This window comes from Aquila chrysaetos, chromosome 22 (genome assembly GCF_900496995.4).
Source record: "Aquila chrysaetos chrysaetos chromosome 22, bAquChr1.4, whole genome shotgun sequence".
Classification (NCBI taxonomy): Eukaryota; Metazoa; Chordata; class Aves; order Accipitriformes; family Accipitridae; genus Aquila; species Aquila chrysaetos.
The window spans coordinates 1,239,616-1,258,519 of NC_044025.1; the positions used below are offsets into that span (position 1 = coordinate 1,239,616).

Consider the following 18,904-nt stretch of genomic DNA (forward strand, 5'->3'; position numbering starts at 1 on the left):
GGTTGTTCTTCCACCTGGTGCAAACCTCAGATCCAGGTTTGTTCAGGGTAGAGCTCCATACTGGGGAGATTAGGACTACTCGCAAACTGGGGGAGGACAGCGCACCTACTTTCAACCTGACGGTGGAGGTGAGAGACAATGGAGAGCCACCGATGTCCTCATCAGTAGCCATCACTGTTGCTGTGGTGGACAGAGTTTCCAAAATCATCCCTGATACAAGAAGGCACTTTAAAAGTCCGAGCAATTACTCAGAGATCACTCTTTATCTCATTATTGCTTTGAGCGCCATCTCCTTCGTTTTTCTTTTCACAATCATTGGGCTTACTGTTATCAAGTGCTACAGATACAGTCTGTATGGGGACTCCTGCTGTGCAGGGTTCTGTGGGGTCAGAGAACGGTGCCCTGCTGAATTATACAAGCAGGCCAACAACAACATCGATGCTAGGTTGCCCCATGGTTTAAAAGTACAACCCCATTTCATTGAAGTGAGGGGCAATGGGTCTCTCACTAAGACCTACTGCTATAAGGCATGCCTAACTGCAGGATCAGGAAGTGACACTTTTATGTTTTACAATACCTGTGGCCCAACAGGAACTACTGGTCCCTCTGCAGTGATGACTGAGAGGCATCTGACAGGACAGAGTGGGCAGAGTGCACAAAACCTGATCATACTTAAAAATGACTCCATTACTCCTAATGAGGTGAGGCTACATTGATAAATGGTCAGCACAGTGCTCTGAGCAAATCTGCACTTAAGCAGAGGTTCAGACTGGAAAACTCAGATTAAGCGTATTCCCTTTTGGGCTCACCGACACACAGCTGTGTAACATGGTTCTAACGAATCTAATCTGTGCAATGCATTTTGTTCTAGGTAAATACTGAAACTTTCAGGGTCCATTTGGTAAGTTCAGTATTGTGTATCTGTTGTTTGAGATTCACTTCGTTTTTGCAGCTTATGCTGTTTAGAGTATTGCCTCCTTCCCTTTTCTCTTACAGATCTAAAATCACCTGCTGCTACAGAGTGCTAGGGAATGACACACGTGGTCTTAAAGTTTTAATGCTAAAACTCATATTGCATGGAAAAAAAAAAGTGATTAGCCTGGAAATCAATAGATTACTTTATGCCAGTTATAGATGTTTGCTACTTCATTGATTGGATCCCTAGGCAAAGCTGTTGAATTTAGATCATTGTAATAATATGCTTTGCTTATTAATGTGGGCATATTTTAGTTGTCTGAAAACTGCAGTCCTTCCTTTGATAATGTTTGTTCTACCTAATGCTGCATTTCATGCTTTCTGGACAGTGACAATCCAGTGACATCTTTGTAGATAATTACAGCAAGTTACCGTCATGATATTACAGTGTGACAACTTCTAACCTGCTGGGTTGCTATTGAAAACTGTTTAATACCTATGGTTTGACCAGCAGTGTATTAACCTTTTCAATATTTTCCCACAGTGAAGAATTAATGGTTGCTTTATGCCAGCGTACAGGCAGTCTGCAATTAGTGTGTGGTTTGCATGTTCTGTACAGTTTCCTTTCTGCACATACTGGAACTAAATCCAGAAGCACTCACAGGAGAGACTAATTCTGGTTCACAAAAGGAAAATTTTGCAATTACTGTGTGTTTTTTATACCCTACAATTGTGACAGACATAAGATCAGTTCATGCATTAATGTGTGCTATGCCTCCAGATGTGGGAAAGCTAGGGGAGTAACTGTGGTGGGATAGAAAGGACCCTGACTTGTGTATTCTTTTCACAGAAATAGAATTTATTTCTTTATACGTACTCACATATGAAGATGTTAGCATCTTTTGCACCTGTTGTTTAGTACACAAAGATGCACAAATCTTAAGGACTAGCAAGTGTTCCATAAAAATGCTTTTAGAGACTAATGATTATCCATTCAAAATTAATCCGTTTAAAATTAATGCAGTGTTTTTCTGTAAATCATAGTGACAGGGTGTGGGGGAAGTATTTTTCCTCTTTCTACACAGTTCTTGTACCTTAAAATCTTTCTGAGTATAATAAAATGCCTGGAATCTGTTTGATACAGGACAGAACATGAGACATACTCTGTCTGTAACTATGTATGCTGAAGGATCTAAGAGTGAAATATCCCCTGATTTTCTGGGGGAAAAAAGGGAATCAGTAATGGAAAATGGCTTTACTTTGGATGCAAGACCAGTAGGAAATTAGTTTAACAGACAGGTTCCTATCACATTTTGGAAGTCACTCCACTGAATGCAATGAATTAGCAAGTTTTGAACACCGGTGCAGATCAGGCAGTGGCAGCAAAGCCATCCCAAATTTCGAGTACAAAAGTAGAGAGATGTATAGAACAAACTAATGAATGCCTGCCTGGGTGGAGTTATGATCCAAAAGAGGAATCAATTATTCAAATAGTTCTATATGATATAAACAGAGGTGAAATTGTAACAAGTTCTACTCATCACAAGTTCTTTTCTTAGGTCTCTGCTTCTTAAACTGTCCTGGAGTAGTACATACTATGAAGATGTAGAAATGTCAAGTGTACATGAAAAAATGGATGAGTGTATTGGTATTCACTAATTACTACTTCCTAGCTAATTACATACTATAAAATCATGTCTTTCCCTTGTTTCAAGCTCAGTATATGCATTGAAGATGCCACCCATCGCTTAGCAACACTGAATTCTACTTTCTAAGAATAATGATCTTTGTATTATTAGATCTTCAGACAACTGTGTTTCTCTTTTTAAAGTGAACTTTTGATCCGTCTGTAAAAGCCCACACCTTCACCTGCAAAGCATAGCAATAGGCATCATTGTCCTTGTGTTGTTTTACAAAGTTAATCTCTGATGTGTATGTTACTTTTGGATAATGAGAACAGGTTTTTTGGGGGTTTTTTTTGTTTTTTTTTTTCTTTTTCAGTTTTTGGAAATTGATCTTCTATTAGTTGTTCAGTGATGAGGATGAGACCGGGTGAATGGGCTTTCTATGTATGCATATTGTACATAGGGTTTCATGAAGGCTAATATTTTGCAGATGTTTATACAGTGAGAGGAAAAATATTTCAAAGTTATTTGGGATTAATCTCGGTAACACGCAATGCAATAAGGTCTTAGTCCTTTTCATATTTACTAGTAAAGTCAAAGATGTTAATAATTACTTTCCACTAAATTGTGACTGACTTCATTGGGTCATTAGCAGGATGAAGTGGAAGGGAAAACCCAGTGTGTGAAGGTTGAAGCACTGATTTCTGTGATTATTCTGACTTGTACTGCTAATGTTGTGATGGGGGAATGGGAGCTTGTTTCTGCAAGACAGCCTGTGCTTCTGCGTTCACGCTGCTTGCCTGTATGGTCCTTTATAGGTTTATAAGAATATCTCAAACCAAGTGTGTTTTGTAAAAGAAGAGATGTACTAACACAGCTGCACTGAAAACCTTAGAAACAGTTATTGCTGGCAGGAGCCTGGTGATAAGGATGAGAACGCGGGGTTAATTGGTATCACACTTTCATCAGCTAGATAACTACTGCAGGGTGACCAGGCAGGCAGTGTGGGAAAAAATATAGGGATAGCAAAATACTGTGGCTTCATTGCTGGCACTGTGTGAGGTTATGGGCAGTCTGGATTCCTGCCTTTCAAAAGAGGGGTGCACACAGCTATGAAGGGGGTGCGTGAAGATGTGATTTTGTTATTGGGCACTGTGGCAGCGATGATCTGTCATTTTCAGGCAAGGTTTCAGTGCTTTAGTCTGGAGTCCTTTTCCTCATATGCCTGTGAAGGTGCCGAGTGATGTCTGGGTAGCGTCTGGTCCTTGGTTTGTCTTTTCATCTCTCCTGTCTTGTTCTTATGTTCTGCGCAGTTAAGCTCCTTCATTATGTCTTGCGCCTCATGGCAACCTTTTCCCTTCAATGCATGGAATAACAATCAAGCCAACATATATTTTAAGAGGTGTTTTCTGCCCCAGAAGGCAGCCTGGCACATTCCTAAAGATGAGTGGGCAGTCTGGATACTTGATAGAACTAGATATAAACTCTCCTGATTATACATTTCCTTGTACCCTTTTTTGTGTGCTGACACATGTCGCTGACAAAATATGATGTTTCATGTGATGTTCAGAAACAGATTTCCATGGTACTCTATGGACACTTCAGAAAGTGAAACAAAAGCTGTGCATTAGTGATGGTAAGACCCAGGGGTTCATTGGAGTTCTATGGCTGTTTGCTCTGCTTCTGGCTCTTTCTCTGTATTTTGCACTTCAAAACCAGCTTGCTAAACACATGGAAAAAAACAGACAACACTTGAGTTGAACACATCCTGATACTGCTTTAAAATACAAGCATGTTTTGAAGTGTCTAAATCTAGTAAACCCACAGCATTGTCTGGAGCAGTCTTTCCAAGAGATTTCTCACAGAGGCTTTAAAGGTATTAGTGGTGGAATATCTTACAATCTCAGTTCAAGAACTTAAGCCTTTAAGAAATTCTCCAGCCCCACTGACATTGTAAAGGTTAACTATAAATGGTTTTTTGGTTTGTTTAGTGGCAGCATCTGAACCTGTTCTGCTAAGCAGGGACAGTGCTCTGTGCTCTAGGGCAGTCAGACTCTTAGTTTGATGCTTACAGCTGTGCCAGCAGAAATTTGCAGCCAATATTAAGCAGAGGTGCTTTCAGATGCACTTGCCTGTCCCCTTCACCTTAGTTTTCTTAGAGTTAGCAATACAAATGAACACTGCCAGGAAGAAAACGTTTGGGCTTCTGAATTACATGCTTTTCCAGTTTCCATTCTGATTTCTTGTATGATAAACACATGTTCAGTCTGTAAATAGTTTGTTCTCCACATCAAGTTAATTCTAAACATTTACAGAAGGAAGTCAGGAAGAGAAGCCTCTGTTTCCCCACATCTGTCAGCATTGTCTCACTGGAAAATAAGAACAACTGTATGTGGTCAGAGGTTCTAAAAGGCCTTTTGTTATTGCTTCAAAGCAGATATATTTGATAAATATACCTTATGTCATTCTGTTGTGCATTTGTGTGGAAATAGGAATGGAGTGGGATCCTTTTAGCAGTCTCATCATCTGGTAACTGTTTGCAAATGTTTGATTCACACTTCTCTACCTCAGACAGGCCCTATTCTAACACCCACTGAAGTGAATGCTAGCCTTTGCACTGATTTTCATGAATACGGGATCAGGGCAACATTAAAAAAATTTAGAAATTCCTTCTATCCCAGGGACAAATCCTTAAAGTATTAGCTAAAAAAGAGAACTGAGCAAAATGTTTGTAACAATGTATTTTCAACTGAACTTATTCTCCATGAACCCATGAAATGATTCTTAAATTAACTCATGCTGTGCAATTTGAAAACAACTGTGTGAAATTTTGCGTGAGCTTTTTTGCTACTGAGGTGGCTCTGTTCTATATTATATGGTCACTTGGCTTGTCAGACTTTCCAGTAGAGTTTGTTGTTTATGACTAGTCACATTAATGCTTGTGGTTATGTGGTTGGCAGAATGTAACCCTGGTGCCTGGAAGAACAGGCAGGAGCAAACTGTTGGCATGAAGTGCTCACCTAATGCAGTGACAACCACCTCTATAGGCACTTGGATAGATTTTGACTCATCTCACAACTATGATGGTGTGTGCTGTTACTAAATCAGAAAAAGCAGGTGATGAGAGAAACAGGGAATGTTTGATTACTTCTGTGCTGGATCGTGTGATTTTTCTCACCTCCACTGATGAGTAGTAATGACAGGACCACTGGACCATACATGGCCTCCAAAAACCTCTGAGGGAAATGGCAAGCTAAGATTACCTTAAAGTTAGTAGAATGGGCTGGCATGTGATAAACAGGGTCTTGGAATGAGCTGGGAGCTGGGGAGGTAAATGGAGCAATATTATCTTCATCAGCATTGTGTGATATAGGGAGAGCATGGGGATGTACAACTGGGAAGCATCTGGACCACTTCAGGGCCTGTATTCCTCTTTGTGCTTCCTCTTTGTAATCATGCTTCCTGGCCAGCTGTACCTTGTCCTGGTGGTGTTGATTTATGACACAGCTACACGGCTCACAGCAAAGTCTAAGAGAGGGCTTTGCAGAGGAGCCCCTTGACAGCTCCTCTGCAGACTCCTGTCCCCTGGGACTGTGCTGAAGACTGCTCTTCTTTGAGATGGGTCATATCGTGTCACGACACAGTGACTGCATGCTGTGTGACAGCACATGTCAATGTGGCAGGTTTCAGTGGGTGATCTGCTAAAGGTGGACTGTTCATAGCCAGAGATACAAGCCAACCCAAACATGCAGACTGTGAATGCCTGATAAGTCTATAAGAAGCAACACTGCTGCGTCTGAACTGGGGAAGGATATTACTGAACAGGTTTGCTTCATCTACTATGCTGTCAATTCTATTATTGGTCATGCTTTTTTGCTTTTCTTGCTCCTATTTGCCCAATCTCATTTAAAGATGTATTGAAACATCTTTTCTCTTATGACCAGAGGATCTTAAAGAACTACAGTCTGTAGCAGAACAAAAGGAGAAGCCAGTTACACCGATAAAATTAGAATCTCACCAATTTTGCCAGTTGTAGGACATTGCCCTGTGATAACACAAGTATGGGACAAACATGCACGTCTTGCTGAGGCCTCAAAGTTCCCAGTCAAGCAGCGTGCACATGGTAAAACTGGGTGAGAATAGGTCTGGACAAAGGCAGACTGCTGCCCAACTGCCTGCTCCTCCTGTTCTTCATGTGAAGACTTAAAAAAGTAGGCAAGTCCCAGACATAGAATTTTTTACAGTTAAAAACAAAAAAACAGCCCCTGACAGGTCTGAAAGTCAACTGTGGCAATAGATCTTTCCATCTCCAGAGTATATTTTTCTGATCCTGTCCCCTCCTTCCTCCTTCTGCTCCTCTGGGAGCAGCACTACAGCCCTGCCTAAAGAGTAGTAGCAAATAGAGAACTGTTTGGGAGTAGCCACAAGAAGCCACAGCTTCTGGATAGTAACCTTTGAAAATTCCAAGATCTCCTAATTGCTGCTGTTTCTGTTATACTGACATGGTGAATGTTGGTCCATGCATGTAGAGTGAATGAATGATGAATTTCTGATGAGTTTCTCCTGCCATCATCACCCATTTATGATCTGGTGTCTGAAGGTTCCCACTGCAACAGAACATAGATTTTTGTCTTCTAGCCAAGAGCTGGAAAGGTTTCAGCTGAAAAACAAAAATCTATATACTTTGAGCGAGTGGCTGTTTTCCTTTTTTCTTACTCCTACCCAACTCGTGTCAGACTTTTCAGCTCTTTGATGTAATCTCACTTCACCTGTGTTTTGTCAGGGACTGGTAAGACTCCTCTTCCTCCTCACACTGCCTATAAGCCTGTACAAATTAGTAACCTGCACCTCTCAAATTTCAAAAAAGAGCAAAGGGGCTTTCCCACCACCCCCAGTCTAGCAGTTCCCCTGCTAGAAGAAAATCTCCAGCAGAGCCAAATCTTCTGCTGTCAGCACCCTTCATACATTAAGAAAGGCAAACTCAGGAGAGGATCTGATCAGTGTGTATTATTTTCTATCCTCTTTCATTGACTATTACTACATGGTTGACTTTAGAGTTGCTTTGACATCCCTGGGACCAGGGCCAAAACGGAATGAATCAGAAAATACTAGAACCATGCATAATGGGCTCCTTGTCAAGCCACTTTCTGCTAAACTCAGCAGAACCTGAGTATGCCAGAGAACTGGGGGCTAAATGGGAAGGAAACTGCTAGCACAGATGTTTAATGTGTGGTTGCAAATAGCAGCCTCCTCCCTTTTGTGTAACTCGGACCATAAAGAATACTAGGATGTGTGTCATCCAAGAGCATCTCGCTCTTGAGTGATGCTGGACCTGGGAAATATGGTGATAGAGCGATAGCGTAAGTTGTAATTGCTCCATTTTTATTTGAATAAAACCTATTGATCCAGGGAAAAGCATACCCCAAACCTCAAGAGGAAAGGCAGAGTTGACTTTAAATAATTCAGAGCATTCAACACTTTCTTTTTCTCTTTCAAGTAATGGGACAAAATTCATTGCTGATCTGCCTCCAATAGCTTGAAGAGAATTAAACCATTACTGTCATATATTATTTGTGTATTTGGCACTGTACAAGACAGACCAGGAATGAGTGTAGTCCATTATGTTTCTGGACGTAAGTTCTCTCTTTGAATTCAAGTGCTTGAAATTAAGCGCTGGCTGTGATATCACCTACAGAATAACATCTTGAGAATCCTGAGAAGTAACCTTGTTATGTGCTTACGGCTTAATTTTAAAGCACCTGAGCTTGCATTCATTGGCTGTAGTTGAAAATTGTTGTGATGGTGCCCTGACAATGCAAAAGAGATTTTCTGGAGCAGTTTTTGATCAACAAAGGATTTCTTAATTATCTCTTTATTTAGCAAGCCATTCTGCAGTAGGTCAGCATATGCTGAGGTTTGTTGGTCAAAGGGTATTGCTGGTTGTTTTCCCCTTCCATCTCTTACACCCTCTCATGAATATGGAGAATGTAGTAGTTCTTGATATTATGAAAGAACATGTCTGCCTTTGATAAAAGACTTGCTGCAGTCTGCAGATCTGATACAATCTAGTGCGGTCCTCTGCAGTACACTAAATGCCAGCAGAAACCTCACAGCAGACAGACTACCCCGCATGTCATCTTCACAGGGGGCTGTATTTTATACGTCCTCAGGCAGGTGCTATTCAGTGCAGCAGCTCGAGTTTCCTCGACTTATCAGGTAAACAAACAATGTGTTTTATGAATATATGATGGGTTTTTTTCCTATGCTCAGAATGTTGATGACTGTACGAAATAACTGTCTACCAGTTTCCAGCATTAAATGTCATTCCACAGAGATCATCTCTAGCCAAAGGCATTGGCATGCAAACAAGTTTCTCTATTACAGAGACACTCTCTGTGTGTCCATTTGAAAGTTTCTTTAGATTTGTAGAAAGATTTGGCAGTTCTGAATGTTCACAAAAATTGAGTAGCTCCATACAGACTTTTCTGACAAAATTAGCCAGATGCGTATGCTTTTCAGCACACTTATACATTAACAACGTTATCCTGGGCTTTTGTTTCTACAGCCAAAACACCCCAATCCTGACTGGCGCTACTCTGCATCCCTAAGGGCAGGAATGCAAAGGTAGGTATGGTGTTTCCCCACATGAAGGAGAATTCTGTCCTTGTCCTCTGTGAAAAGGACAAAGCTGTCTGTCTCCTCTGATGCCCTAGACTGATGATATCTGTACACTGAGAGGGAAAGCACTGAGAGGGAGAGTTCTGCTGCTGTCACTTCCAATCTCCAAGTGTTACAGATTCAGTCTGACTGCATCTTATGCTATTATTGTACTACCGTAGATCTGTCCTTTTTTGTGTTTACCTCCTGCTTTTTTATACATTGACTGTCAAGGCGTAATTGCTCCAATTATTGAATTATTTAACTGTGATTATACACTTTTTGTTTACTTTAAAGCTCCCTGTAATCATCAATGCTGGTGTTTCAATAGACTGTCTGCAGCACTGATGCGTTTTCCATCTTGTTGTCTCTCATTACCATAAAAGAATGCTGCTCCTGCAGTCAGTTTGTTAACCACATGGTGCAATCAAGATGTTTAATACAGTTTAAAGGACATTTTGAAGATATGAGACAGATTTTCAAAGCGGGAAAAGTGAGGCTGTGTCCGAATCTCTTTAGACATCTTGAAAAGTCCTCTGCCTTAACATTACAAGCAGTCTCTGCTATAATTTGCTACTCAGTACACCTGGAAAAAGATAATTATAATAAAGTAGTTTTTGTAGAGCTTAAATAAAATATTTTTGCTCTCCCTTCCTGAGCAGATTAGAAAACTGGTTTTATATTCAGGTGTAATCTTCTGTGATTAATAAGACTACCTTACAGGTTTAGACACAATCATAAGGCTGCAGTAGTTCCTAGTGGCACTACAAAGTGCAGGATGGTATGTTTTTCCCAAAATTGTTAGTGCAATGGGACTGTAGTCATCACCTTTTATCCATTATCCACAGGGCTGAAGAATCTTCATAACGTTGACATCCAAATCTCAGATTCAGATTGTCCATCCCTGAGACTATGCTTCATGTGGGTGAGGGCACAGTGTACCTCTCCAGCTGACTTTGGGCTGCTATATAAAAAAGGAACCTAAACCTCAGGGACCAGAAGGAAAGGAAGAAAGAACAAGCTTGATTCTGTGGCCTGTTGGGCAAACTGCTTTCTTTCATGTTCCTGCTGGGTTTTTTTGTTTGTTTGTTTGTTTGTTTTAAATCCCTGGCTGCTTACTGCAAAATGAATAAACGGTCCAGGGAGCAGGATCCTGAAGCAGGAATTCTCCTGCCTACCTGAGCATCTTATTTACTGGTCCTCAGAGTCAGGCGTGCTCTTGTGTGATCCTGTGGATCTACATTCCTTTCTATACAGGGTTCAAGATCTTGCCTGAAGTTACTTGAATAATTAATGAAAAGTCAGAGCTCATTTAAAGGAATTCATCCCACAAGCAGAGGAGCTAATGAAGCCTTTCTGGGAAATTGTACGTGTTCCTCTGTTCTCTCAAATCAGCAGCCCCCTGTCCTTACCTGAAATCTCAGGTTCTGAGCCTGTGTGACCTGCACAGCTGATGATTTTCATAAAATGCTGATTTTTCATAAAACTTGTAGAAATTTGGTATCTGTAGGACCCTTGACATCTGCTACATTTTGTTAAAACTGTCCATTAAGTTCAACTGGGAGTGTGGAAAGGAGCTGAGAAGCAGATGAGCAGAGACAGGGACACAGTCACAGAATCCTGTTTCTCGAAGGAATTTCACATAAATATGTGCCTAGTTTTGCATTAGAGGTAGCAGATTTTTTTCTTTTCCTTCCATGTAAGGTGCTGCCTAATATCCAAATTGGTACTTTCAAGGCCAAATGCTCACGATGTGACACCGTAAAATTTGCTGTGTTTAGTTTCTGCATTCGAGAAAATATATTTCTCTTTCTGAATTGCTCACAAGAAGCATGCAGTAGCCCAGGAAGGTGGGATCTGTTAAAGTGGCATAATGACAGAACTAACTCCACCAACTTTTTGTCATTTGCTTTAATGGTAATACCTCATAATAGCAAAGAAGGTGTGTAACTTCCTTATTAGCGGCTTCCAGTCAATAAAAGTAAAGTGTCCTGCAGGTATGTTTGGTTTATAAATTATGCCACAAGTGTGTTTTAGTAAATAATCGAAGATATTTTTTGCAAGTCAAAACAGCTAGCTCTCCAATGCTCCAGCAGAATTTGTTAGCATCAGGCGGTACTATAGTAGTAGTTGCACAGTGACAAACAGTTATGACCTTTGAAGAATGACAAGAAAGGAAAGTGTTATAAAGCTCAGGGCAGAGGGGAACTGTATAATCTAACTATGATATATGCTTATTCAGTGCTGTGCATATGGAGGAGGCAGGAGTCATACGTGGAGGACCAGGAGGGCCTGATCAGCAGTGGCCAACAGTCTCCAGTGCTACTCCAGGTAAGGGTGTGAAAATCCAGAATATATGCGAGGAACTAATGTTAACTGAAGTAGGCCTCCTAATGCTTTTGTCTTAGTTTTTCTTCTGTTTTTTTGTCTCTGAGTGAAGTTCTTGTAAATTAATATATGGAATCTAAATAGAGTGGAATAATAAAGCATAAAATACAGCTTTTTCTTTAGTCAGTCTCAGATGAGCACTGGAGATAAGAGGCCTTGATCCCAGCTTTCACCCTGCCTTTGGAGGTTATTGGTTTGTTTAATGGAAGGTCTTCAGTTCTGATGTGTGTATTCAGATTCAAGATGCTTGGATCTAGAGCTGATTTGGCCTCCATTTCAAAAGAACAGTAAAAGTGGGGTAGGAGCTTATCAGTTCTCCCTTTGTTATTTTTACAAACCCAGTAAGTCCCTTTGAATGTCTCGTCTCATTTTCTGTGGTGAAATCAGACCTATTTTTTTTTTGCTAGCTATTTTCATTCACTAGTATGTGATGATGGAAACTAAACTATTATTTGCTTGTCAAAATAAATGACCAAAACCACATTTTAGAATGTAGCTTCATTTACTCAGTCATTGACTGATGCCTTCACAGCAGTCAATATGAATTGACAAAAAGTCCTCATTGAGTTAAGAAAAGAAAAATCAGCTGTATCTTTTGCAGTGCAGGCAATAAAATATTCTCAGTTTTTATGCTGGAGCAGGAATAATATAGAGATGTAGTGGAGTAGCCAGCCACTGGTGTGATCAGTGGTTTCAGTCATGCCCAAACTAAGCTGTCAACCTAGTGGATGCCCTGTGTAGGGTTGTGAGCCCTGTATGACAGCTCTGTGAGCATTGTGAGTCCTCCAGAAATTCAAATGAGGAGTGACAGTCATATCACAGAGGCAGGTCAAAGGCTGAGAAGTGAGGTCTCCAGCAGAAAAGATGTGAGAGCTGCTTTATTTAATACTTCTTGGTGCAAAACTTTCCCTTGGCTTAAATGGGAATTTTACCTGGATAAAGGGCTGAGAAGCAACTTCAGGATTTGCAATCACAGTTACAACATAGCCATGAATTAATGGTGCCCAGCAAGACCTGCATTGGTGTTGCAGAAGGGTTGTCTGCAGAAACAGATTTGGAAATTAATATAATATATAATGAGCCCCTAGGCTATAATTACCTGGTTTTCGTGTGCTCTTCCTTCTGTTGCAGGCTTTGCAGGAAGACACAGCTTATTATGAAGGGTGCGTAACTGTTGACCTTGCATTTGAAAATGTCATCACAAGTACACTCTAACCTTTACAGGGAGTTCCCTCAGGCTTTCAGCTGCACTAATCATCCTTGACTGACTGCTTAGTGTACTACCTTATACCAAGTTTGGTATGGATGCAAATATTCACCTAGATGTTTGCTTGCTGTTAATGCAGATTTCTAAGAATGTGAATGTAATTGCAAAGGTAGCATGGTCCTGTCTTCTGAGGAGGTCCGTTGCCATTTGGGTCCCAGAGCCCTGTTCTACTATGTGGACTCCTCCCTGCTATTCTTTTGGGGTTTTATTATTTTAGACTCACCTGGGGAACCTGAACATCTCTTTGTTTGAGGAGCAGCAGTAACCCTTGGCTCTTATTGTTCTTTCCCTCCATGACCATGCAATGAGGCACTTGTGCAATGCATGCATCCCTGTCACACACGCTGCTCTGTATGTTGGTGGCTTTGTAGGGTGGAGAAAACTGTAAGGCATAGTGAGAGGAGAAGCTGGCAGGAGGCCCTGTGGAGCTGGGTATCTGGAGAGTCCAAGTGCCGAGGCTGTTTACTTTGGCCCTTGGACTGAGCGTTGTAGATCACTGTTTCTCTGTGGTTTTTATTTCTAGGCAATGTATTCAAACAGGTTGTAAGAAGTACCTTCAGCAACAGGAAGTTTTTCTGCCATACAGGACAATGTGACAAATTAAAATTGCATTATGGAATATTCATGCTAGTTACAGCTACCTTTAAATCCAATTTTTGTGAACCAGGTTCCTTGTAAATGAATATCTTTTTTCCTGCACAATGAAGACTCATTTGTTTTGTCTTTGTCCACTCCCAAGGGATTAGTGACCCCAACATAACATTAAATAGCCCTTTTTTTAGTGGATTTCAGGTAGTATTCTTATCCACTCTTTGTAAGCAAAAGCTGGAGATATCCCTGGTCCTTAATAGCAAACAGGCAATTCATTGGGAAATCTCAGTTAGGATTAATGATTGTGTTACTTTTCATAGCTTAAGTACCTCATCATGCATCACATTTTCAGCAATTTACTACCACTGTTTTAGAATCCTATCTGCAGTTTCCCACAAATATCTCTTTCAATGCTTCTTTCTTTTTCTGGCTTAGGTTCAAGACCTGTAATGTTTTTCACCAGGTTAACATACATAACTGATGCTTTTCAGAAGAGATTCAACTCATGGTCAATTGCAGTCAATTGAGTCAAAAAATGCATTTGCTCCTGACATATCATTTGCATATGAATAAAGTGCACCTGGGTCCAGATAAACTCCTAGATAAGCTATTTGTTATCTCTGTTATCATCAGCATACTGTGGCAGCTGCAGGTCTTGACTTCTGATTACTAGAAACCACTTCCAAGCGTGTTCTGTGCACATTCTCCATGCAGTTGTTTTAGTTAATTGATTAATCCCAATCAGTTTGTCACTAAACCATTCATTTAATTTAACAATCCACAAAAGCCAGGGGTAAGATGCCTCACAGAGACAGATTCAGAGTTAATCAATGAGACCATTCAAATTGATGTCATAGGAACACTTTAAGAAGGATGAAAAGTCAAGTGCTAAATCAGTAAATCCTTAATTCCTAATGCATAGCTGTACTCGAACATCACATGATGTTTCAGCAAATATGTGCTGCCCAAGCAAAACCTGGTCCTCATTTGACTGACAACACTCCTATTGACTTTATTGCATATTTCACCCATGCAGGGGACAGTGAACCTCCGTTCATTTGTAAATTGTCTTTGCATTTTCTTATCCACCAGTCCAATAGTTTGTAGATTTGTAGTCAAGATACTTCCAAGTGAGGTGGGACAAGAAGCCTTAAACTCCCTCTGGGTAGAGGATAACGTTGGGTTTAGCTCTGGGGCATCTCATTTGTCCGCCATGTGCTGTATAGTGAGTCCAGGAAATGCAGACAGATTTCTGGTTTCTGCTTTATGTCCTTTGACAGATTCGGCAATTATATCAGACTTTCTATAGGTGACCACTAATCTGAGTGAACTTTGTTTTTTGGATGCCTAACTCAGAATAAATGGAGCTTGATTTACAGAAATGGTGGCGGCTCATAATAGAAACCAATATGAACAGCAACTTTGCTCTGAACATACAACACTGAAGATTTCTGAATAAATCAGACCTATGCATAATTCAGAGCTTAGAATTAGTGGGCATTAGACAAATCTGTGTGTATTTCTCTGTGCTCCTGGTTCCAATCTACAAAACAGAACTGGAAATGCAAGTGCTTCACAAAAACAGTCTAAAGATGCTTTCATAGCACATATAAGACTCAGGAAAATGATAAGGTTTTGTGATGAAAAATATCCATGAGAAATTTTAAATTCTGTATGCAATGTAGGCTTTATATACATGCAGTAAATAAGGCACTGGGCCACACACCACATATATAGAGGGGGGAAAAAAAGACCTCAATTCAGACAGCTCTGTAAACAAAAGAGGAAAGGACCTCATGGAAAAAATCTGCATCTGAAATTTGTAAGCATGTAGGTGAAGACTGTGGGTGAAATACTGGCATCTCTGAAGTCCATGGCAAATAGCCCTCTGACTTCAATGAAGCCAGGATTTCAGTGTCTAGCCTTACAAATATGCACAAGGGGCTGAATTAAGGTTGCATAGGCAAATGCCATCCTAACATACACTAATTTTATGCTTCTGATTTTGCAGTAGTAACATTCTTCTAAGTATATCTGTCATTTTTGTTTCCTTTTCCCAGGTAATTAGCTGGGAAAGAGAGGTGGTAGCCTTGTTTTTTAAAGTGTTCTTATGAAAAAAGCAATTACATTGTGTGAGAATCTACTGACCTCGACATGGGCAGTCCTCCGTGCTTGACATTCATGGTGCATATGTTTATCCCTTGAACTGGCCAAGTAAACAGCAGTAGTAATATTGGCTGCTGTTCCTTAAGGGAAATAAGCAGGAGAGACAGGTTAGCTGTGGGTTTCATAGCTACTTGAAAAGGCACAGGAATATTATAACCAAGAATGGGTTTCAACTCTAGGTCTGAAGAGGACTGTATGTGCTATATAAGTATATAAGTGTGTATATATTTTATATATATATATATGTTTGTATATATATAAAATCTTTATACGAAGACATATAGCTCCTTTTGTCCCATCATCCCTGCTCTGACTCTTTCAACATTTGTCCTCTGAAATTTGTGTCTGTCACAGCTTTTCTCTCTTTATTCAGTTTTTCCTGCTGTTCCTTACCTCCCACCTAACTGTGAGCTTTTTACACATCCCTAGCTAGGGATATTCCATGCTTGTATACTTTCAGACTGTCCTGAAAGACTATAGAGACTCTTAGATTTTATGGTAGGAACTACAGTTGCTCTGGAATAGATTTATGTTGCTCTCAGAGGATGGTTCCTGCTGCAATCATCTGGAATGCAGAAGTCCATTGATGGGGCATGGGCTGTAGAATAAGTGATGAATACTGAAAATTAAATGAGAAGCAACTATAAATATGGCAAATAAGCAAAGTTATCTGAAAGGCAAGTCAGTCTTCCTAGGAAGTTTTATACTGCTGGTTTGGGGTAGAGTGTTGTGAATGGAATGACTGTGGGAAAGCTGTGAAGAAAAGGGATGCTTGCATGGATTTTAACAAAAATGTCCAGGAGTGCCTTGACAGGAGAAGAAATTATTATAATTATCTAGTGTAAGTCATGGCATATACAATTCTGTATTTCACAGACTAATTTGTATGTCAAGCAAATAAATCCTACTTTAATAGGACCATTCTGTCAGAAAGAGACACTTTCTTCCAACAGAACGGTGTGTGAAGGGCCCAGATGAGACAGAGGAGAGATCTGAGCAGAGAAATCTAAGAACATGAGAGAGGACACCAGTAGAAATCTTGGAATAGGAAGGTGAGCACAGAAGACCTGGTAGAGGGAAAAAATTGGAAAAGGATGCTAGAAGGTCTACAGGAGGCAGATAGCATTGGGAATGGCACAATGTAGACTCTTAAGTGACTACTGAGCACACGTCACTGGAAAGAGGATTGGCACACCAAGACTGGGTAATAGATTGTGATGAGGGGGACAGAAAGCCACACTGCAGTTAGTTGTTCTTTTCATGGAATAATCATTTGATCTGTCTGCGTCTTCCATTCCTTCTGTGCTGATGTTAAATGGACTCAGTGATTTTGTTTTTTTCAGGTTGACTTTTTACTGTTGCAACAGGCACTGTTCTTGAAATTCAGCAGGCATAACACTCCAGTGAAAGCTCACAGGGGGGCACAGTACTGTCACAAGGCTCTTGGCCTCTGAAGTATTTTTCTAAAAATTCAGTTTAAAGAGAAAGAGCCTAAGACAATAACTCTGAGAGTTATGAGACCTGAGGTAGAACATATTTCATATGTTATAGCTTTACACTGTGGTTGTAAATGGAGAACAATTTCTTCCTAAATGTCAGTGAGTTTCTATTCACCTTCTTCCTACAGAAAAAGGGTCTAATTATGACTCCTCAAGCAGTCACTGCAAAAAACGTGCAGGGGCTGAAAGTGCTGCTTTGAGACTGTTAAAGGTTAATTTACAAATAACAGCAGAGTACACTGGTCTGGCTTAGCTTTAGCAGTTCATTGATTAAAGCTATAAAAGGTAATAACTAATTAGCAACCCAGAATACAAAACTGGGATCTTGGTTTGTTCCAGAATGCTGCAGCTGTTTAAAATGGAAGGAGCTAGAAAATGCAGCTGTGCGCTTCTATATCTCTATATTTATTTTAATTAATAACCAATTTTCTATGGAATTTCATAATTCCAACTTTCAAAACCAGAATTATCTACATGTCAAAATACCAGCCCTAAGAAACATACCCTAAGTGATCTAAGAAACACTGTGATAATATGTGTAATATTTTTAAAGGAGAAAATATGGAACAGCCAAGTTATTCATGTTTCTCCTGAAAATTAGTCTTCAAATCTGTGATCTAATAAATCCCCAAAATTAAAGTCATAAGCAGTTTAACTAGTTCCTAAGCCTACATAGTAAAGTATCATAGATATTTGGTTCACAGCCGCTTGTAATCATGGAGAAAAACATCCCCATAAAGCATACTAAAATCACTATTTAAAGCTGCAGTATGTCTACTAGCTCAGTAGAGTCCAGGGGAAGAACCTATAGATGCAGAGCAATGACACTGTACTGAAATAGAAATAATCTGCAAGAACCATGTAAGGCTAAATACCTCTCTTTTATCTCATGTTTTGACCTTGGTCATTGAATTCTCAAGTTAATTCTACCTAGTTGCTGAGACCTTCAACGTGATGCACAGTCCTCAGTTTTGCCCCTACTCCCCGCACACTTTACTCCCAGGATACTCCCTGTATACTTCCTGCTTTTCGGCTTTCCACTTCTGTTTCCTCCATTTTCACCTCTTTCCTGTTACCTATCTTGTTTGCCAAGAATGCACCTCTCTCTTCCCTATTTCTCTTCAAAACTTCTTTATTCCTTTCATCTGATGACTCTGGTCTCTTCTTGCTGATCTGTCCACTATGTCTCCCTTCTGTATTGTTATTCCAGGAATGCTGAAATGTAGATAACTGGCTTGGCCACGCATCACCTTTTCAATATTTCCTACTGAACTGAGAATTTTCTGTGATAAATGCTTCTCATTTCTGACAGCCTGATGGAGGCTGGAGAGGACTGATAATTTCAGATGCTGCTTGGGCTGAAAAAAAGCATTTTGAAATCAGAAGGATTTTTCAAAAGAACATGTCAAAAAAATAAATATTTTTATGACAGATGCAGCTTGACATACTGATACTTATTTTTCAAAGACTGATGACTGTTCTGACCAAGAACTCATTTGCTTCACCACATGCAAACTATAGTTGAACCAGGAGTTTGGGCTTTCAGTATTTGCAGCCAGGACTAGGTAAATGAGTAGGTTAGTTTATATTTCTGTTCAGCTGAGTGGGCAAAGAAAGGAGGGAAAGATAGATTATATTATACGAAAACTGCAGTCATGACTTGGCTAATGTTAAATTTACTCTCTGTTTTTTTGTTATTTTCCTCTTAGCTGCAAAAAACCCATGATTGACCTGAAATAGCATTTGTGATCTTTATCACAGGGTCCATTATTTTTCAGTGGAGTGTACCAAGTAAA

General features: G+C 40.1%; 1 protein-coding gene across 1 annotated transcript in view; it reads left to right on the plus strand.

Annotated features, from left to right (window-relative positions):
- Window positions 1-18,904, plus strand: part of LOC115334407 (protocadherin alpha-2-like) — a 105,903-nt gene that overhangs the window by 53,899 nt on the left and 33,100 nt on the right. The window contains 2 exon segments of the mRNA XM_029998535.2: window positions 9,106-9,164; window positions 11,440-11,528. Of these exon segments, the coding sequence (XP_029854395.2) occupies window positions 9,106-9,164; window positions 11,440-11,528 (148 nt within the window).